General features: G+C 49.4%; 1 protein-coding gene across 5 annotated transcripts in view; it reads right to left on the minus strand.

The window, feature by feature from the left end:
- MYO9A (myosin IXA) overlaps positions 1 to 22,674 on the minus strand; it is a 235,568-nt gene that overhangs the window by 118,523 nt on the left and 94,371 nt on the right. For all 5 annotated transcript variants that reach the window (XM_075345532.1, XM_075345530.1, XM_075345533.1 and 2 more), the window contains 6 exons: positions 18,071 to 18,146; positions 17,804 to 17,947; positions 10,637 to 10,676; positions 10,321 to 10,443; positions 10,125 to 10,205; positions 1,782 to 1,892 (listed from right to left, as the gene is read on the minus strand). In XM_075345532.1, coding sequence (XP_075201647.1) covers positions 1,782 to 1,892; positions 10,125 to 10,205; positions 10,321 to 10,443; positions 10,637 to 10,676; positions 17,804 to 17,947; positions 18,071 to 18,146 — 575 coding nt within the window. The remainder of the gene's footprint in view (positions 1 to 1,781; positions 1,893 to 10,124; positions 10,206 to 10,320; positions 10,444 to 10,636; positions 10,677 to 17,803; positions 17,948 to 18,070; positions 18,147 to 22,674) is intronic.

The following is a 22,674-nucleotide window of genomic DNA, read 5'->3' on the forward strand; positions in this document are numbered from 1 at the left end:
GAGGGGGAGATTCTATGATAAAGAATTAACTCCTTCAGCATGCCTGAGAGTGTCATGCTGCTGAGGAGGAGATTCTATGATAAAGAATGAACTCCTTCAGAATGCCTGAGAGTGTATAAAAAGTGCACAACCAGGGGTTGTGACTTATCAGGCCATATCATGAGTGCCCTCCGGATTCCAAGCCTGGACCCTCAGCCAGTATTCCCTCCCTGTGCTGCAGGGCAGCTAGCGCCGACCAGTGTACTAAGACGCTGGAAAATGGCGCCAGAGTGAGGGGGGGGAGGCGGGGGTTAACCCAGGAGCGGGAATCGGAGGGCGAAGGAGATGTACAGGGGAGGGAATCATCACCTCAAAACGGAGCGTCCTCCCCTGTGCAGAGCGGCCGGCGGGCGGCTCTGCAGCGTCCCCCTGCATGCCTGACATGCAGGGGAACGAAACGAAACTAGGCCGCGGCTGAAGCCGGGGCCTAAAGTTATGCATGCGGCCGAAAATCAGGCCTCATCGGCGCGGTTCTCAGTAAAAACTGTGGAACCGGCCGGAAACACAGTAAACAGAGCAGCATTATTCAGCAATCACTGTCCCCCCCAATAAAAGTGCCCCACATGCAGAGAGACCCTCTGAATAAACGTCTCTATACTTAGCTTTGAGACGCAGGGTCCAGTCCCTGTGGGGTGGGGGTCAGTGCTCCGTCCAGCAGGGTCCTGCACAAGGGCTGCGGATGGAGGCCGGTCTCCTGCAAGGCAGTGAGAACCGTGTTGGCTCCCACTTCAAATCAGAGCCCCTAAGGGATGTTGAAGGAGCGCGGCATGAAGGGCTCCTGCCCTGAAGTCAACCTTAACAGCACTGCCGCCAGGGGAGTGTGAAGGGACATGCCGGGGGTCCAGTGGACCCGCTTTTCTTCCAAATCTTTGTAAAAAATGAAAAATCAAAAAGGGATGCATGTGTGTGTGTGGATCCTCCTGACACAAAGCAAGAAACTGGCTAGGACTGGCTAGCAGGGGGTGTATATGCTAGGAGGGAGGAGCTACACGTTTTGAGTGTAGTAACTTTGTGTGTCCTCCGGGGGCAGTAGCTATACACCCATGGTCTGGGTCTCCCATAGGAACGATAAAGAAAATACTTGGTCCTAGCACAGATCCCTGCGGTACCCCACTGCTAACTATAGCCCATTTAGAGAATGTACCATTTATCGGCCATTGAGTTAGGACCTGTTTGTTGTGTCAATCATTATGTATACTGTATTGTCAAGCTGGATTATGCTGCTCTCAGGCAGTAGTGACAGACATGCTGATTCTTGGCATTTTGTGTATTATAGTGGGCAGCAACATGTCCGTTATATGTGCTGATATGTGCCCCTGTCACTGGCTGGATTTTTCTTCCAGTTACTGTTCATAGGCAGAAAGCTGTCAATCAGCAACTTAAGAAATGGATGGGTGGGAGGAACGGGCATATGAGGAATAAGACTCCTGCCTCCATAGTGGACACATCACTGGATGCTGCAAACATAAGTGACAGACCGTAAGATCTACAGGTCAGTCACTACTTTACATCTCCCCCAGAAAGGGCAAATCAACCTGACAAGTTCCCTGCAAGGTAAACAATGCTCTATATATCAAACCCTGCTGTCACCTCTATTGTAATGGTGCCCGTCTTCCTTCATAATTCTCTCCTAGTCCCATGATGTAGATCCATCATAAATACCATATATTTATGAGAAATACGCCCTCATATATATTTGCTACATGTGACTGGACATCTGAAAAGCATTTGTGGGGTCAGACCTGGAAGGGAACCTTGCAGCTATAACCAGACTGGCGAATTCGGACAGTTTCCAGCATTCCCGTGTAGCGAAGTTGTCGGAGCACTAATGAGTCGTTGAAACGCAAAGGCACCTGCAAAAAGAGAGTAAAAATAGATTAATATTGTGCTGTGATTATGAACAGTTTCCTACTTTGTTTCTAGAAACGATCATTGTAACATTTTGTAAAAGCGGTTTCACACTCGTGTTACTAAATAATGCGTCCATCTGGCATCAAAGTTACTAAACACTACATTACAAATGATAAAAGGGTGGATCTCCAAATAACCACCATGTTCTTGATCTGTGGAGAAGCAACGTCCTGTGGGATTATAGTAGCTTACGGGTAAAAAAGAATTGGAAATTGATATATGTTGTGTATGTCAGAGAGGAGGTCCTTATGATTGATTAAGGTGCTACATTTTGGGTGGAGAAAGTCTGTAATATTAGTACGAAAAAAATGAAAGACCTTCTTCAACTAAAGGAAAGAATTACATTGGCTATGCTCTAGATTACAACTGTGTGGACAAAGTATTATCCATGAAATCTGAAAGCCAAAGCCATTTGTTCTTTTAGAGAGAGTCCAAGTTACTACAACGCTCAGTGTTGAAACACTGATGGTCTAAGATTAAAACCAAGCACAGAGGGGATAGCATTTCAATCCTAATATAGGGTCATCTCTTGTGAATTATGTACACCAAGGAAATCCAGGTTTAAACGACTGTTTAATATTTACTGTTAAAGGGCCGGTCCAATAATATACTCCCATGTCTAAAATAAAAGGGAATTTTGTTTACTTACCGTAAATTCCTTTTCTTCTAGCTCCTATTGGGAGACCCAGACAATTGGGTGTATAGCTTCTGCCTCCGGAGGCCACACAAAGTATTACACTTTAAAAAGTGTAACCCCTCCCCTCTGCCTATACACCCTCCCGTGGATCACGGGCTCCTCAGTTTTGGTGCAAAAGCAGGAAGGAGAAGACTTATGAATTGGTATAGGGTAAATTCAATCCGAAGGATGTTCGGAGAACTGAACCATGAACCAAAAGAACAATTCAACATGAACAACATGTGTACACAAAAGAACAACCAGCCCGAAGGGAACAGGGGCGGGTGCTGGGTCTCCCAATAGGAGCTAGAAGAAAAGGAATTTACGGTAAGTAAACAAAATTCCCTTCTTCTTTGTCGCTCCATTGGGAGACCCAGACAATTGGGACGTCCAAAAGCAGTCCCTGGGTGGGTAAAAGAATACCTCAATAACAAGAGCCGAAACGGCCCTCCTATTACAGGTGGGCTACCGCCGCCTGAAGGACTCGCCTACCTAGACTGGCGTCTGCCGAAGCATAGGTATGCACTTGATAGGGTTTCGTGAAAGTGTGCAGACTAGACCACGTCGCTGCCTGACACACCTGCTGAGCCGTAGCCCTGTGCCGCAATGCCCAGGACGCACCCACGGCTCTGGTAGAATGGGCTTTCAGCCCTGAAGGAAGCGGAAGCCCAGAAGAACGGTAGGCTTCGAGAATCAGTTCCTTGATCCACCGAGCCAAGGTTGACTTGGAAGCCTGCGAACCCTTGCGCTGGCCAGCGACAAGGACAAAGAGCGCATCTGAACGACGCAGGGGCGCCGTGCGAGACACGTAGAGCCGGAGTGCTCTCACCAGATCCAAAGAGTGCAAATCCTTTTCAAATTGGTGAATTGGATTAGGGCAAAATGAAGGTAAGGAGATATCCTGATTGAGATGAAAAGTAGATACCACCTTAGGGAGAAATTCCGGAACCGGACGCAGAACCACCTTATCCTGGTGAAACACCAGGAAGGGGGCTTTGCATGATAGCGCTGCTGCAAGCTCAGACACTCTCCGGAGTGATGTAATTGCCACTAGAAAGGCCACCTTTTGCGAAAGACGTGATAAAGAGACATCCCGCAGCGGCTCGAAAGGTGGTTTCTGAAGAGCCGTTAGCACCCTGTTAAGATCCCAGGGTTCCAGCGGACGCTTGTAAGGTGGGACTATGTGGCAAACTCCCTGCAGGAACGTGCGGACCTGCGGAAGCCTGGCTAGACGCTTTTGAAAAAATACGGAGAGCGCCGATACTTGGCCCTTGAGAGAGCCGAGTGACAAACCCTTGTCCATTCCGGATTGGAGGAATGAAAGAAAAGTGGGTAAGGCAAACGGCCATGGAGAGAAACCGTTATCAGAGCACCAGGATAAGAAGATTTGCCAAGACCTGTAATAGATCTTGGCGGACGTTGGCTTCCTGGCCTGTCTCATGGTGGCAATGACATCCTGAGATAACCCTGAAGACGCTAGGAGCCAGGACTCAATGGCCACACAGTCAGGTTGAGGGCTACAGAATTCAGATGGAAAAATGGCCCTTGTGACAGCAAGTCTGGGCGGTCTGGAAGCGCCCACGGCTGACCCACCGTGAGATGCCACAGATCCGGGTACCATGACCGCCTCGGCCAGTCTGGAGCGACGAGAATGGCGCGACGGCAGTCGGACCTGATCTTGCGTAACACTCTGGGCAGCATCGCCAGAGGAGGAAACACAAAAGGCAGTCGGAACTGCGACCAGTCCTGAACTAACGCGTCCGCCGCCAGAGCTCTGTGATCCTGAGACCGTGCCATGAATGCCGGGACTTTGTTGTTGTGCCGTGACGCCATGAGATCGACGTCCGGCGTTCCCCAGCGGCGACAGATCTCTCGAAACACTTCTGGGTGCAGAGACCATTCCCCCGCATCCATGCCCTGACGACTGAGAAAATCTGCTTCCCAGTTTTCTACGCTCGGGATGTGAACTGCGGAGATGGTGAAGGCTGTGGCTTCCACCAACTGCAGAATCCGCCGGACTTCCTGGAAGGCTTGACGACTGCGAGTGCCGCCTTGGTGGTTGATGTATGCTACGGCAGTGGCGTTGTCCGACTGGATATGGATCTGCCTGCCCTCCAGCCACCGCTGAAAAGCCAATAGGGCTAGATAAATATAGAGAAATTACAGGCTTCACCACATATACTAGAGGTGCTAAAGGGATCAAGAATCATATAGTAAAGAGAATCCCAGCACTCAAATTGAAGACAAGAGGGGAATTATGCAAAAGTGAATTTATTGGCTAGTACGCTGCAAAAGGAACCTAACGAGAGCAACAGCACCAACGTTTTGGCATAAAGCCTTTCTCAAGGTCGTTGCATCACTGGTCAGAGTACGGAAATACGGGTCTCGGAGGACAACCGGAGGATTGCAAATAATGGTAAGGTTCCACACGTTTTTGCAGGGTATGCTCATGGGTGAAGGGGTGACAGGATCACAATGGGAGGTGAGAGGACGCCTGCAGTGGAGGTCCGGGACTGGCATCAGTGGCAGGGAGACGCCGCTGCAGCCTCTCTCCCTGCCACTGATGCCAGTCCCGGACCTACACTGCAGGCGTCCTCTCACCTCCCATTGTGATCCTGTCACCCCTTCACCCATGAGCATACCCTGCAAAAACGTGTGGAACCTTACCATTATTTGCAATCCTCCGGTTGTCCTCCGAGACCCGTATTTCCGTACTCTGACCAGTGATGCAACGACCTTGAGAAAGGCTTTATGCCGAAACGTTGGTGCTGTTGCTCTGGTTAGGTTCCTTTTGCAGCGTACTAGCCAATAAATTCACTTTTGCATAATTCCCCGTCTTCAATTTGAGTGCTGGGATTCTCTTTACAATAGGGCTAGATACACTGCCCTTATTTCCAGAACATTGATCTGAAGGGAAGACTATCGGAGTCCAGGTTCCCTGAGCCCTGTGGTGGAGAAAAACCGCTCCCCACCCTGACAGGCTCGCGTCCGTGGTGACCACAGCCCAGGTTGGGGGTAGGAAGGATTTTCCCTGCGATAGAGAATTGGGAAGGAGCCACCACTGAAGTGACGTCTTGGTTGCAAGGGAAAGAGAGACGTTCCTGTCGAGGGAAGCCGACCTCCTGTCCCATTTGCGGAGAATGTCCCATTGGAGCTGCCGTAGATGGAATTGCGCGAACGGCACTGCCTCCATCGCTGCCACCATCTTCCCCAGGAAGTGCATGAGGCGCCTTAAGGGGTGTGACTGACTCCGAAGAAGTGATTGCACCCCTGCCTGCAGAGAAAGCTGTTTGTCTCGCGGTAGCTTGACTACCGCTGACTGTGTATGAAACTCCATCCCGAGGTAAGTCAGTGACTGGGTCGGTGTCAACTTGGATTTTGGGAAGTTGATGATCCACCCGAACTGCTGGAGAGTCGTCAGAGCGACTGTAAGGCTGTGTTGACACGCCACCCGAGAAGGGGCCCTGACTAGGAGATCGTCTAGGTAGGGAATCACCGAGTGGCCCTGAGAGTGTAGGACCGCCACGATGGATGCCATGACTTTGGTGAAAACCCGTGGGGCTGTCGCCAGGCCGAAAGGCAATGCCACGAACTGAAGGTGTTCGTCCCTGATGGCGAAACGCAAGAAGCGTTGATGTTCGGGTGCGATCGGCACGTGGAAATAAGCATCTTTGATGTCGATCGATGCTAGGAAGTCTCCTTGTGACATCAAGGCGATGACCGAGCGGAGAGATTCCATCCGAAACCGTCTGGTTCTCACGTGTCTGTTGAGCAGTTTGAGGTCCAGAACGGGACGGAATGATCCGTCCTTTTTTGGCACCACGAACAAGTTGGAGTAAAAGCCGCGACCACGTTCCTGAAGGGGAACGGGGGTCACAACTCCTTCTGTCTTCAGAGCGTCCACCGCCTGAAAAAGTGCGTCGGCCTGAGCGGGGGGCGGAGAGGTTCTGAAGAAACGAGCCGCAGGTCGGGAGCTGAACTCTATCCTGTAACCGTGAGACAGAATGTCTCTCACCCATCGGTCTTGAACATGTGGCCACCAGGCGTCGCCAAAGCGGGAGAGCCTGCCACCGACCGAGGATGCGGTTAGGGGATGCCGAGAGTCATGAGGAGGCCGCCTTGGAGGCAGTGCCTCCTGCGGCCTTTTGGGGACGTGACTTGGACCGCCACGCATAGGAGTTCCTCTGGCCTTTCTCCTGCCTGCTGGACGAAGAGGATTGGGGCTTGGCGGAGGGACGAAAGGACCGAAACCTCGATTGTATTTTCCGTTGTTGAGGTCTCTTAGGTCTGGACTGGGGTAAGGATGAGTCCTTTCCCTTGGATTCCTTAATAATCTCATCCAATCGTTCGCCAAACAAGCGTTCGCCAGCAAACGGCAAACCGGTTAAGAACCTCTTGGAGGCAGAGTCTGCCTTCCATTCGCGCAGCCACATGGCCCTGCGGACTGCCACAGAGTTAGCGGATGCCACAGCTGTACGGCTAGCCGAGTCTAGGACTGCGTTCATGGCGTAGGAAGAAAAAGCTGACGCTTGAGAAGTCAAAGACGCAACTTGCGGAGCAGAATTACGTGTGACAGCATTAATCTCAGTCAGACAAGCCGAGATAGCTTGGAGTGACCACACGGCTGCAAAGGCCGGGGCAAAAGACGCGCCCGTGGCCTCATAGATGGACTTCACCAGGAGCTCTATCTGCCTGTCAGTGGCATCCTTTAGCGATGAGCCATCTGCCACCGATACCACAGATCTAGCCGCCAATCTAGAGACTGGAGGATCCACCTTGGGACATTGAGCCCACACCTTAACGACTTCAGCGGGGAAGGGGTAACGCGTGTCAGTGAGGCGCTTAGTAAAGCGCTTGTCCGGAACCGCTCTGGGCTTCTGGACAGCGTCTCTGAAGTTAGAGTGATCGAAGAACGCACTACGTGTACGTTTGGGGAACCGAAACTGGTGTTTCTGCTGCTGAAACGCCGACTCCTCCACAGTAGGAGACGGGGGAGAGAGATCCAACACCTGGTTGATGGACGAGATAAGATCATTCACTAATACGTCCCCCTCAGGTGTATCAAGGTTAAGGGCGACGTCGGGGTCAGAACCCTGAGCTGCGACGTCCGCCTCGTCCTCCAGAGAGTCCTCAAGCTGGGAACCCGAGCAGCGTGAAGAAGTCGGGGAAGATTCCCAGCGAGCCCGCTTAGCCTGTCTAGGACTGTGGTCCTGGCAGGAGTCCTCCGCGTGGGACCTAGGGTCCAACCTGGGAGCGCGCTGCGGCTCGGACCGAGCGGGGCCTGGAGGTGACGATCCAACAGGGGCCGGGGCCTGTGTAAGGACCGGTCTGGACTGCAAAGCTTCTAGCAGCTTGGCAGACCATTTGTCCATAGACTGAGCCATGGATTGTGAAAGTGACTCAGAGAGTTTCTCAGCAAAAGAGGAGAACTCTGTCCCTGGCGCCTGGACAGGGGGAGCAGGGGGGTCTACATGAGCCGAGGGGTCCACTAGTGACCGAGGCTCCGGCTGAGCAAGTGAAACAGGGGTCGAGCATTGCTCACAGTGAGGGTAGGTGGAACCCGCAGGTAACATAGCCCCACAAGAGGTACAGGCCGCAAAAAACCCCTGTGCCTTAACAGCTTTGCTCCTTGTGGACGACATGCTGTTGTCTCCTAGGAGAATGATCACTGAGGGTATATGGGCAAAAACAGGGTATACAGCCCGACCGAACAGAAATATATATATATAAATACGTATCTATTCCGGCACCCTAGGGGGGACCAGCACCGGGTGACCGGTGTGGCTTACCGACCGCTAACAAGCGGAGTGTGTGCCTCCAGATTCCCAGCTTTAGGTCCCCTGGAGCTGCAGAGCTGTTCCTGAGAATCCTCCACCGGCAGAATGCCCAAAAAATGGCTGCCGGAGATCTCAGGGGAGGAGTGGAGCTGTGGGCGGCGCCAGGAAAGTGCGGGAATCTGGGGTCCCCACAGTGATCAGTGAGGGGGGAGGAAACATGCAGGATGCTCCAGCCCTCACATCCGACGTCAGGTCGGCAGTCCCGCCCTTACCCCTGACAGGCAGGCCCGGGGGCGGGATTTTTGCGACTAGGCCGCGATGAAGCCGGGGACTAAATTTGAGACCGCGCCCGACAAGCAGGCACGGTCGGCGCGGAAGTCCGCCGGTCTTCTCAATTCAGCAGCTGCCGCAGCGTCCGGGAAGAAGGTGCGCTCCTGCACATTCCCCAATGGGGACACAGAGTACCTTAGAGTTGCAGGGCCCGGTCCCTGAGGTTGAATAGACTCCGGTCCGGCAGATTCCCACAGGGGCTGCGGAGGGAGCACGGTCCCAGCAACTGGATGACCGTTCAGGATCCCACTTCTCCCAGAGCCGCTAAGGGATGGTGAAGGAGACGGCATGAGGCTCCGGCCTTTGTACCCGCAATGGGTACCTCAACCTTAACAACACCGCCGACGTAGTGGGGTGAGAAGGGAACATGCCGGGGGCCCCGTGGGGGCCCTCTTTTCTTCCAACCGACATAACTAATATGAGAATGCATGAGTGGATGTGTGCCTCCTTCCACACAAAGCATAAAACTGAGGAGCCCGTGATCCACGGGAGGGTGTATAGGCAGAGGGGAGGGGTTACACTTTTTAAAGTATAATACTTTGTGTGGCCTCCGGAGGCAGAAGCTATACACCCAATTGTCTGGGTCTCCCAATGGAGCGACAAAGAAATAACAGGTACTGCCGTCCCAAACTGGTGTCACTCCAGCAATGTCAGCGCATGGTCTCACTTATGGACTGATTTGCTCACACTTCCATCAGACCAATCTCTGAAAGAAGAGTGAGATTTGCAGCCCATTAGCGGCCGTTGATTGTCTGCAGAGCTCAAGTAACATATCAAGGTCTCACGCGCCTCGGGAGACACGGCGCCAACATCATTGGAAAAGTGCTGTTATGGGAGGGGAGTATAAGGCTGCGTGCCCACGATCAGCATTTGCAGTGTTTTGGACGAAGCATGCTTCAGCTGCGTCTAAAACGCTGCATTGTACAGTAGTGTAGTAGTTATACATAGTGGATGGATTTCTAGAAATCCCGTGCCCACTGTGCTTCTTTTTTCCCTCAGCAAACACTGACTTGCGAAGCGTCTTTCCAGACCACAGCATGTCAATTGCTTGCTGCGGAATCGCATTTGTCCTCCATAGGGAGAAAACAAGCAAGAGACCGCAGCACACCGAACCCGGATAGTGGGCACAGTCAGCTGTGGCCTCCTGCGTTCTCTTGCGGAGGAGACATGCGGCCCCGCAGGTCAGGACTTGCTGTGTTATGAACGCAGCGAGTCCTGATCGTGGGCACATCCCTAAGGGATCTTTATTTTATAAATCGGGAATAAAATATTTAAGAAAGGGTTATCCGAGCAGTGGACAACCTGTATACAATAAATACACAAGAAACAAAATCAGTATTAGGTGGCTCTGTATGTAAAACAAAAAAACGGATTTCCATATTTCAGTTTACCTTTTCTGCATTAGATCGGATGCATTTTACAAAATAAGGTTCTGCCTGCCCCAAGGTCTCCATCAGCTTGTTTAAGGATGCCTAAAAGTAGAAAAAGAGAAGTGACAACTTTCAAAATCTCTTGGAATGGCCACAAATGGCATTTTTTCTAAGAAATATTACAAAGATCGATGATTCAGCATTTATAGAGTTGTACCTGGAACTGCGCACTAATACTTGGTGGCTTCTTTTTCTTATGAAGATGCAGCAACGTCTTGGTAATGCGATCGTGAAGAGTGAGATTAGACAGATGTTTCAGAGACTTCACATCCAATAGGTGCTGTGGTTTCATACAGAGAAAAGAACATGATTTTACGCAGAGAAATCCTTAGAGAATACAATAAATGCGATTTCTTTTAAGGATACTTTATTACACAAGAATAGAATAATATCAGATATAGCAGAGAACTTCGTATACAGTATATACACTACAGAAACACAGCTCAGAGCAGCGGTCATTCATTCTCACTCACCTTAGGAAGAGAAGGTTTAGATTTTGTGTTCTTGTTTCTCCTGTGAATAAATCAATATATAATATTGTTAGAGTCTTTTGGTTGTTACTTCAGTTTTAGCCCCTAACTGCTTTAATAAGACTAACCCCGAACATAAGCCCTAGTAGGATTTTTTGGGATTTTTTAGTATGTAAAAATATAAGCCCTATTTCTAAAATACGCCCTAGTTACCATTCCATGAGGAACTGTAAAAGCAGCTAAGAAAGTTAAAGAATATACAAGGATTCTTTATCAACAAAAGTAGACACCCCTGAAAAAAGCACACTCCTCCCCCCTACACACACACGGGGAAAAAAAAAAAAAAAAAAAAAAAAAAAAATCACTCACTAGACCCCAATTACAATTAGCAAGCGCAGATAGTGGATGGGCTCTTACACACAGATCTGCGTTGTTGCCAGGTCTCTCACTGTTCCAGCTTCATTGCACTGCAGCTCTCACAAACAGATCTGATACCAGTATCAATCCATGGGAGTGATACTGCTTCCAGTCACCAGGGGGAGCCAACCACTGGAGAACATAGGGGAACCTGACAGAGATGCAGATTTGCGTGTGAGAGACCATTAACTTGCCAACTCTAATTCTGTGGTCTCTTGTAAGTGCGATTCTTTTAGGGGGTGAACTTAGCAGTACAAAGAGAATAATAAATTTAAGCAGGTAATTTTAAAGCTTTATAAACATGGTATGTACCCACGACTGTAGGTCTGGTTCTGCACCACGAAAAAAGTAGATCAGATTAGAAAATGTGCATCTGAACCAGTAATAAGAGTAACACTAAATGTTGGTGTTCCAGAATGAGATGACATGATTATATTTGAATAAATGTTAATTTTTTTGTTCAAGAATAAATGTGGATTGTTGTTCAGGGGGAAATAAAGAGAATTTTGTTTACTTACCGTAAATTCTTTTTCTTATAGTTCCGTAATGGGAGACCCAGACCATGGGTGTATAGCTTCTGCCTCCGGAGGACACACAAAGTACTACACTAAAAAGTGTAGCCCTTCCCTCCGAGCATATACACCCCCTGGATAACCAAATATAGCCAGTTTAGTGCAAAAGCTGAAGGAGAGTATCCACCCACAAGTAGAGATAGAGCAAGAACCGGAACAACCGGAGCCTCTGTCTACAACAACAGCCGGTGATAACACGCGGAACAAGAAACTGCCAACAGGCAACAGGGAGGGTGCTGGGTCTCCCATTACGGAACTATAAGAAAAAGAATTTACGGTAAGTAAACAAAATTCTCTTTTTCTTCATCGTTCCTATGGGAGACCCAGACCATGGGACGTCTCAAAGCAGTCCATGGGTGGGAATAAACAGAAGACTGAGAAGTAGGCGAAACCTAACTTCACAAATGGGCGACAGCCGCCTGAAGGGCGCATGTGCCCAAGCTCGCATCTGCCGAAGCATGAGCATGCACTTGGTAGTGCTTCGAAAAGGTATGCAGACTAGTCCAAGTGGCAGCCTGACCGACCTACTGAGCCGTAGCCTGGTGCCTGAAAGCCCAAGAGGCACCGACAGCTCTGGTCGAGTGTGCCTTGATCCCCGGCGGGGGAGGCACTTGAGTACACTGGTAGGCATCAGAAATGGCCGACCTAATCCAACGAGCTAGGGTCGGCTTAGAAACCGAGAGGCCCTTACGCCGACCTGTGGTCAGCACAAAAAGAGAGGTGCACCGCCTAAGAACAGCGGTGCGAGACACATAGATCCGGAGCGCCCGCACCAGATCCAGAGTATGCAACGCTTTTTCAAAGCGATGAACAGGAGCCGGACAAAAGGAAGGCAGGGAAATGTCCTGGTTAAGGTGGAAAAGAGAAACCACCTTAGGGAGAAAGTCCGGAGTCGGACGGAGAACCACCTTGTCTTGATGAAAACCAAAAAAGGTGACTCCGAAGAGAGCGCAGCCAAATCAGACTCTCCTGAGGAAAGCTATGGCCACCAGAAAGACCACTTTCTGTGAAAGACGAGACTAAGAAACCTCCCTAAGAGGCTCAAAGGGGGGTTTCTGGAAGGCCGTGAGGACCAGATCAAGGTCCCAGGGATCCAAAGGCCGCCGGTAAGGCGGAATGATGTGGGATGCGTCCTGCATGAAGGAGCGCACCTGAGCCAGCCGGGCGATACTCCGCTGGAACAACACTGACAGAGCCGAGACCTGTCCCTTGAGGGATAGTCCTAGCTGTAGACCGGACTGTAGAAAGGACAGGAGGGTCGGCAAGGAAAAGGCCAAGGAATACTTCCGAGCCCGAGTCATAGAGGAGACGACTTCAGGAGGGATACCAGAAGTGGTCAAGATCCAGGACTCAAGAACCACGCCGTCAATCTGAGAGCCGCAGAATTCTGGCGGAAAAGCGGACCTTGTGAGAGAAGGTCTGGACGGTCCGGGAGATGACACGGCGCCTCTACGGACAGATGGAGCAGGTCTGGGTACCTAGCTCGCCTGGGCCAGTCTGGAGCAATGAGAATGACCCGACGGCCCTCCATTCTGATCTTGCGCAGGACTCTGGGCAAGAACTAGAGGGGGAAACACGTAAGACAGACAAAACTGGGACCAATCTTGAACCAGCGCGTCCGCTGCAAGGCCTGAGGATCTTGGGAGCGAAGATCCACTTCCGGGGAGCCCCACTTGCGGCAGAGTGACCGAAACACTGCCGAATGCAGAGTCCACTTGCCTCTGTCCACGGTATGACGGCTGAGATAATCTGCCTCCCAGCTTTCCACGCCTGGGCTGTGGATATGGTGGACTTGGAGTCCTCCGTCCACTGAAGGATGTGTTGAACCTCCAACATTGCCAGGCGGTGAGTGTTCCGACCTGGTGGTTGATGTAGGCAACCGCTGTCGCGTTGTCTGACTGGACTCGAATGTGCTTGCCCGCCAACTTGGTGAAAGGCCAAGAGAGCTAGAAGCACAGCTCTGATTTCCAGCACATTGATCGAGAGGGCTGATTCGGACGGAGTCCAAGTGCCCTGCGCTCTGTGGTGGAGATATACTGCTCCCCAGCCGGATAGACTGGCATCCGTGGTGAGGATCACCCAGGACGGGGCCAGGAAGGAGCGTCCCTGAAGAGAGAGGGGCCGAAGCCACCACTGAAGGGAGCCCCTGGCCTGTGGCGACAGAGCCACTAACCTGTGCAAGGAGGAAGTCCGCTTGCCCCAACAGCGGAGAATGTCCAGCTGCAGAGGACGCAGATGGAACTGGGCAAGGGAACCGCTTCCATTGCCGCCACCATCTGACCCAGCACCTGCATTAGGTGCCTGATGGAATGACGGCGGGGCCTCAGCAAAGAGCGCACCGCCAGTGAAGGGACTGCTGTTTGACTAAGGGCAGCTTCACAAGTGCCGGCAGAGTCTCGAACTGCATCCCTAGGTACGTGAGCTTTTGGGTCGGAGTCAGAGTGGACTTTGGGAAAAAGACAAGCCACCCGAATTGGACTAGAGTGGCGAGAGTGAGCGAAGCACTCCGCTGACGGTCTGCACTGGATGAAGCCTTGACTAGAAGGCCGTCCAGGAAAAGGGATGCCAACCCTTGGAGGTGCAGAACCGCAACCACAGCTGCCATGACCCTGATGAATACTCGAGGGGCCGTGGCTAACCCGAAGGGAAGAGCCACGAATCGGAAATGTTCCTCTCTGATTGCAAAACGTAGCCAATGCTGGTGTGAGACTGCAATTGGCACATGCAGAAAGACATCTCTGATGTCGAGGATGCAAGGAATCTCCTTGGGTCATTGAGGCAATGACTGATCGCAGAGACTCCAGGCGAAAATGCCGCACCTGAACATAGTTACATAGTTACTTAGGTTGAAATAAGACCTAGGTCCATCTAGTTCAACCTTCCTCCACCAGTTCTACATTTAGTCACTAAGTCATTTATAACCAACAATGTTTTGTGTACTGAGGAAATCATCCAGCCCTTTTTTAAAAGCTGTTATAGGATCTGCCATTACAACCTCTTGTGGTAGTGTATTCCACAGTCTGACCGCTCTAACTGTAAAGAACCCTTTCCTATTTAGGTGTCGGAATCGCTTTTCTTCCACTCGCAGTGAGTGCCCCCTGGTCCTTAGTATTGTTTTTGGAAGAAATAAGTCATGTGCCAGTCCTTTATATTGTTGAGAAGCCTGAGATCCAGGATGGGCCGGAAGGAACCGTCCCGTTAGGGGACTAGGAAGAGATTTGAGTAGAAACCTCTGAACCGTTCCCAAGCGGGAACCGGTACAATTACTCCGTTGGCCTGCAAGGATGCCACGGCCTGAGAGAAGGCGGCGGCCTTGAAGCAGGGGGGAGTTGACAGAAAAAAAATCTGTTTGGCGGGCTGGATAGATTTCTATCCTGTAGCCGTGGGAGATGATATCCCGCACCCACTGATCGGAGACGTGTTGAAAACCACATGTCGCCAAGCGGGAGAGCCTGCCACCGACCAAGGACGTTGCTGGCGCGGCCAGATAGCCAGGAGGAGGCTGACTTAGTGGCAGCAGCTCCTGCGGTCTTCTGAGGACGCGGCTTCGTGCGCCAGTTGGGTTTTTGGTCCTTGGCTGAGTTAGTGGACGAGGCCGAGGGCTTAGAGAACGACCAGTTGGAGGAACGAAAGGAACGAAACCTCGACTGGTTCCTGCCCTGGACAGGCTTGTGGCATGGAAGCACTCTTCCCGCCAGTAGCTTCCTGAATAATTTCATCCAGTTGTTCACCGAACAGCCTGGGCCCAGCAAATGGGAGCCCAGCAAGGTACTTCTTTGAAGAAGCGTCTGCCTTCCACTCTCGAAGCCACAAGAACCTGTGGATAGCGAGAGAATTGGCCGAAGCCACCGCAGTGCGGAGAACCCAGCATGGCAGACATGGCATAGGATGAAAAGGCTGAAGCCTGGAAGTTAAGGCAACCATCTCGGGCATAGAGTCCCTGGTGAGGGAATGCATCTCCTCTAGAGAAGCAGAGATGGCTTTGAAAGCCCACACTGCTGCAAAAGATGGGGAGAACGAGGCCCCTGGCGCCTCATATACAGATGGCGGTCAGTGGAATCCTTAAGAGAGTTGGCATCAGCCACTGAAACAACTGTCCGGGCTGAGAGTCTAGACACCGGAGGGTGTCCAAGGTCTACCTTTGGTGAATGAGCCCACTCCTTGACCACCTCTGGTGGAAACGGAAAACGGTCATCAGAACCACGCTTTGGGAAGCGTCTGTCAGGAGAGGCTCTGGGCTTGGTCACAGTGGCCTGAAAACTGGAGTGGTTAAGGAACACACTCCTTGTTCTCTTAGGCAAGGTATACTGATGCTTTTCTGCCAGAGAGGGGAGCTACCCTGATACATGCGGATTGAGATCCAGTACAAAATTAATGGACGCAATCAAATCACTAGCATCTGCGTCACTTTCGGACAGATCAATGGGGTACATGGAGGTAGCGTCCGAGCCCCCAGTAAAGGCATCCTCCTTGTCCTGCGAGTCAGCTCGTGAATCAGAGCCGCGGGACGAGGAAGGAAAGGGGACCCTGCGTCTCCATTTTAGGAGGACGGGGTCTGAGCCAGATGAAGAATCCTCTGTGAGCTTTGCTGAGCGAGCCGTAGCAGCAGAAGCGCCCTTAGAAGGGGGCTGATGCATGCTCAGCAGTGTCCTGGACATCTGTCCCCTGGAGAGAGGGATTCTACCCAAGCCGGGGGTTCAGCCACCGGAGCCGGAGCAGCCGGAGGGACCACTGGGGATGAGACTCCAGGCTGAGGCACCAGCATGTTAGAGCAGGAATCACAATGTGGTTATGTGCTCAGTACAGGCAGTACGAGCCTACATGCAGTGCATATTAAGTACAGCCTTGCAGCCTTGCTCCTCGTGTGAGACATGCTGCTGAAGTGGGGGCTCTGAGCCAGAATGACCCCCAGCAGAGTATATACGCAGAGTATATAAGCAGGTCCACAACCGGGGGTTGTGGCTTGCCAGACCGTTTGACATTGGGACATCTCTGTGCCCTCCAGATTCCACAGCCCGGACCCCCAGAGAGATGGCCAGTGCCGATCGCTGTCACAATGTGGTTTATGCAGACATGCATAAGAACGCTGATAAAATGGCGCCGGAGCGAGGAGAGGGGGCGGGGCCTACTCTAAGAGCGGGATCCGGAGGGCCAAGGAGATATACAGGGGAGGGAATATTACCTCAGAGAGGAGTGTCCCTCCCCTGTGTCGAACGGCCGCTGGGCGGAGCCGCACTGTCCCTCTGCATGATTGGCATGCAGGGGCAGTGAAAACGAAACTAGGCCTCAGGCGAAGCCGGGGCCTAAATTTAACGATGCGGCCGGCGAGCAGGCACCATCGGCGCGGTTCTCAGGTGAAAACCAGAGAACCGGCCGGAAATGTCACAATAGATACACAGCACACTCTCCCCAACAATAAAGTACTAGGGACCCCCGATAATAACGTCTCAGATACTTAGCTTGTGAGACGCAGGGCCAGGTCCCTGAGGGGTGAGTGATGCGTCCGGCAGGATCCTGAAAGGGCTGCGGATGGAGACCGGTCTCCTGCAAGGCAGGGAGAACCGTGCTGGCTCCCACTTCAAGCCAGAGCCCGAGGGATGGTGAAGGAGCACGGCATGAAGGGCTCCAGCCCTGAATTCAACCTTAACAACACCGCCGACACAGTGGGGTGAGAAGGGACATGCCGGGAGTCCAGGCTTGGACCCGCTTTTCTTCAAACTCTTTCCAAAAATCAAAATCAGATGAGAATGCATGTGTGGATGTGTGCCTCCTGAACACAAAGCATTGAACTGGCTATATTTGGTTATCCAGGGGGTGTATATGCTCAGAGGGAAGGGCTACACTTTTTAGTGTAGTACTTTGTGTGTCCTCCGGAGGCAGAAGCTATACACCCATGGTCTGGGTCTCCCATAGGAACGATGAAGAAATAAGACATTCCCTGAAAATAAGCCCTAGCAGATCTTTTGGAGCAAAAAAAGTAAATAAATAATAGAAGACCTTGTCTTATTTTCAGCTAAAGATGGTATATGCTTCCCATTTTCATTTGCCCCTGCTTTGCCACCCCATTTATTCTGATATAAAGAGAGTAAAACATGTCCTTGACTCTCATTTTCATGTACATATATCCTTTTCTAAAAATGACCCCGTGACCAAGGCTGTTGGCTTTGAGGAGTGCTCTTACATAAGAATGCCATGGGCCCTTTCTAGCAGTTTGCTATCACTGTTGTTCACATTGGAAGTGGAGGAGCTGATGAAGATTCCACCTCCCTCCAGGTAAGAGTTGGAGGATGACAGGCGATGTCTTCTTGTTGACCACGTCATTTCCCTAAAACACAAATTCACTCAATGAAAATGGCATTCTGATGGTTAAACATGGCTATACAAAAAAATAGCATTACAGAGGATAGACTGTAAGTAAAGAAGTATTTCAGGCTCTGAATTCACTTACCGTGGCGTTCTTTCTTGTATTGTGTTTACACCTTGAAGGTCAGAGAGGGGTGTACGGGGTGTCGGACGAGGAATATCTGAAAGGAAAAAGGAACCTTAGATTTAAAATTACTAACAAGGAGGAACCAAAAGAGTCCTCCAACAGATAGTCCGTGTGCCTACTCTTTACAATTGTGGCACTACATTTGTGTTTTGGGCTCTACAGGTGAGTGCGTGTGAGAGAAGGTGTTCTTAAGAGGTCAGATGTGCTTCTTAAACCTGTCCGTGCAAAACACAATCTCAGCCTGTATGACTGTGTGTATATTGGTGTGATACTAAAGTGTGAACGACATGCCCATGTAACCAGTTCCCATAGAGCCACACTTTTCCTGCAGACCTAAAAATTGTGTTAGAAATAGAAGGACATTAATATATGCAAGATATGAACACAGGATTGTATAGAAAAAGGTGCACAAAGCCATGGTGACATGTTATATACAAGCATTCCCATGCCAAAAAATGGAGCGCTGGAGATATTAAGAGACAAAAGCAAGTAGACAGGAAAACATGCAGATGTGTTAAATGTAAGGAAAAATGGCGTACAAAGGCTTAGAATGAGAACCAAATGCATCCATCATGGCCAGCATGTGCATGGATCCTCTTACCATGCACTGGAATAAAGAGTAAAAATGACACAGATTTACAAGGTCTTCAAGAAAACATAAAACTAAAAAAACAACCCCGTAATCTCCGGGAATAAGCTATCAATCATTAACCTTTAATCTACAATGTGCACAAGACAGGTAGTAGAAAAACGGATCTCCACGTATTGGTGTCATTAAGAGTGGATTATTAACCAAGAGGGCAATTTACATTGACTACCATGGTAAATATTCATTCTACGTTTAGCACAAAAAAAGATAATGAAGAAAATACAACGTATTTCACACTTCTAGAAAGCGTTTGATTCTCATTCTTTGGCTATAAAGGCGTCCTTATGATGAGGGTATCTCATGATCATGTCTTGGTTGAATCAGATGTCTGAAGGCCTCTACAAATACCATCTTGTCATATATTAAGACCTCTCATAAGGAAGGGCTCTACAAGTGGGCTTTCTAAAATCAATTCCATACAAATGTTAAATCTTTGAGAACTAACTGAATAATTAAAGTACCGGACAGTGTAAGAATAAAAGGATTTTGTCACCTTGTCAATCACTTATTTGTACATGCCATTTTAGGGCTAATTCAGATGGCCGTTCCATTTGTCCTGGTCAGTTCCTTTTTTTTGCGGACCTACTGACAAGACCATCTTTTCAATGTGCTTTGTGTAGGATCGGATGGCACACGGAAGCACTTCCATGTGCCATCAGTTTCAACAAAAAAAAAACAAAAAAAAAAAAAAAACCACATCGGAGTCCGTATGTCCGTTCCGTCAAAAATGGAACATGTCCTCTGTTCCACAATTGCGGACCGTGACTCAATACAAATCAATGAGTCCGCAAAATCCCTTGAAGCAACACGGAAGCACTTCCTTGTTGCCTCTGTTGGGTTCCTCTGCAGTCTGTGTCCCACTACCGCGCCAGCCCCGCAGCTGCTCGCACAGCAGTGTCAGCATCTGTCTTCCCAGCAGTGTCAGCAGCTGTCCGCACAGCAGTGTCAGCAGCTGCGGTGATGAAGAGCGCCGACATCAGGAGGTTAGCCAAGATCATTACCAGCGGTGATGAAGTCCACTGTACACCTAATGTCAACGCTCATCACTGAGTTTCATGCCTGCAGTGATATCACCTCAAGTCTCGCGGGAGCTGGTGACGTCACTGCTAGCCACAGTCTCGGGCCGCCCACGAGACTTGCGGTGAGATCGCGGTGGTCATTGAACTCAGTGACTAGCACTGACATCACGAGTTCAGCGGCATTCATCACTGCAGGTAATGTACCTCGCTAACCTCATGACGTTGGCGCTCGTCATGCCCTGCGGTGACCTGGCCTGACCTAATGATGTTAGCTCAGGTCACTGCACTGCTCTCCCAGCCAATGGGGAACATTCTGTTCTTCATTGACTGGGACAGGGACTATGCATTATCATGGGACCCCTTTATTGGTTTACGCCGGACCCAGATTTGTTTTTTCTTTTCAATAAATTTGTGAAAGAGGGAATGTGCTGGCCAGTGTTTTTTCAAACAAAATTTTTTTTGTAGTCTATTTTTTTGTTTCTGACTTGGTTAGTGAGTCGAGTATCTGATAGACGCCGTGACATCACTAATGCCAGGTGACATTACACAGCTGGTATCAACCACATATGTTACCCTGTTTGCCACCGCACCAGGGCAACGGGATGAGCTGGGGCAAAGCGCCAGGATTGGCGCATCTACTGGATGCGCCACTTCTGGGGTGGCTGCGGCCTGCTATTTTTAGGCTGGGGAGGGTCCAATAACCATGGACCTCAATATTCCGAGAATATCAGACCACAGCTGTCCGCTTTACCTAGGCTGGTGATCCATTTTTTTGGGGGACCCCATGTGTTTTATTTGAAATTATTTATTTAAAATAACACTGTGGGGTGCCCTCTGTTTTGGATTACTAGCCAAGGTGAAGCTGCCAGCTGCGGTCTGAAGGCTGCCAGTGTCTGCTTCACCTTAGCTGGCTACAAAAAGTAGGGGGGAGTCATTTTTTTGGCTAAGTACAAGGCTAAACACCCTTTAGTGCCACAAGAAAGGCTTTAAAGGGTGCAAGATTACAACATGCAGGGGAGTGGGACATAATACATGTCTTTCTCATCTATATATCTATCCAGCTATCAATCTTTCTAGCTTTTGACTGTATGTAACCCTCCTTTCATTTTTTTCGGTCCGCAAAAAAACAAACAAGAAACGGAAGGCACACGGATCCATCCATGGAAAAACAGGACCGTTTTTTGCAGACCAAATGTAGCCTTAAAATGTAACTGCACTTTAAAAAAAAAACAAAAAAAACAAAAGACATTCTTTACTCATCACCACTGCTCTGTTTTTGTCTGCAGCACTGATGAGCTTCAGCCAAATCAGCTCACTGGATCTGACTTATAGAGCCGTCAACGTGATGTCAGCGCTGCAGACACGGAGAGCAGGAGTGGAGACTGAGCGCTGGACGTGCGGAGGGTGAGAAAAGTACGGATTTTTTTTTTTTTTTTAAACTGCAACTGTGGCATGGAAAACAAAAGGGGTTTGCTCAAATTAATAGCCCATTTGTGTTAAAAATGTACAAGTTAAGATAATTTTATGTAGAAATGCAAATAGATTGATATACTGGTGCTAAAAATAAGTCAGAAACAACGATTAAAAGGGCTGTCCAGATATTTTTAATCTATCTTTTGGATAGGTCATCAATATCAGAATGGAAGGAATCCCACATTCAGAAACCCCCACCAATCAACTGTCAGTAGCCAGCTGTAAATAGTTTACAGAGCATGAACAGCACAGTTCCATGCACTTTGTAGTGTTCCTGGGTTCTGCAGCTTAACTTCTAATCACTATAATAGGAGCTGAACTCCTGTACCTGGGAATGGTCACTGCACATTGAAAGGATCTATACTGTTTGGCCCCATTCACTGTACACATCTGACCACTGCTGGAGCTGAAAACAGCTGATTAGTGGGGGGTGCTGGATGTGGACTCCCTCCAATCTCATACTGATGCCTTATCTTAAGAATAGGATATTAATATCTTTGGCCTGGAAAATCTCCTTAAAATGAACTGGTCACTTGTGAATGAAAACCGGTGCTAAAAAAAAAAAACAAACAAAAGAAAACAACTTAAATATATTGCAAAGATCTCACAGTTTCCTTGAATCTAACGCTCTTTTCCATTTTGTGCGGAGTCGCTCCATGCCAGAGATATACACATTTGTTGCTTTTGGAGTGCATAATGTGAAATCTCTTCTTGACATTCAACTGGGCCTGTCTTTCAAGACTTCTCTAATGGTGTGCGCTTTCACCCCTCAGAGATACTGCCAATGACCACTCGGCAGCATCCAGTTGTAATTGTAAACATCTTCTAGAAAGGGGGGAAACGAAAGGGCACACCCCCAGAAAAAAAAAACAAACTAAAAAGAAACAAACACTCAGTTAAACTTTAAGCAGAGATTTCACCTACGGCTCCTGAAGAAACAAATGTGAATATCTCTTGAATGGGTAAGCGCAGAACAAAATGAAAAAAATTGGAGGAAACAGTGGATCGCAGGGATTTTTATAGGTTATTTAATTAATTTTTGGAGCAAGTAACGGGTCCTCCTAAATTTTAATACTTTACTAAGCAAAATCCTGTTTATGGGGCCTGGATTATATTTATGCCTGACATAGTTGAGCATCCATACTTGTGCAGTATGTGCTTAGATTTCGTTTTTCAGGTCTCTCATCAGACCACATTATATAGTGAAATTATCCGGGCCCATAGAAATATACTTGGTGCAATCACAGTTAGTCTTTATATAAAGTTGGATATTAGCACATTTAGTTGATTGGGAGTGGGTAAAATGTTGGTTTCCAGGTTGACTGTAATTTCTGTTTGTAAAGTCTTTGGGTTATAAATTATTTTGCAAGCATGTTAATAACAGTACCCGTGTTACTAACCTTATAAAATGCACCAAGAGA

This window comes from Anomaloglossus baeobatrachus, chromosome 4 (assembly GCF_048569485.1).
Source record: "Anomaloglossus baeobatrachus isolate aAnoBae1 chromosome 4, aAnoBae1.hap1, whole genome shotgun sequence".
NCBI lineage: Eukaryota > Metazoa > Chordata > Amphibia > Anura > Aromobatidae > Anomaloglossus > Anomaloglossus baeobatrachus.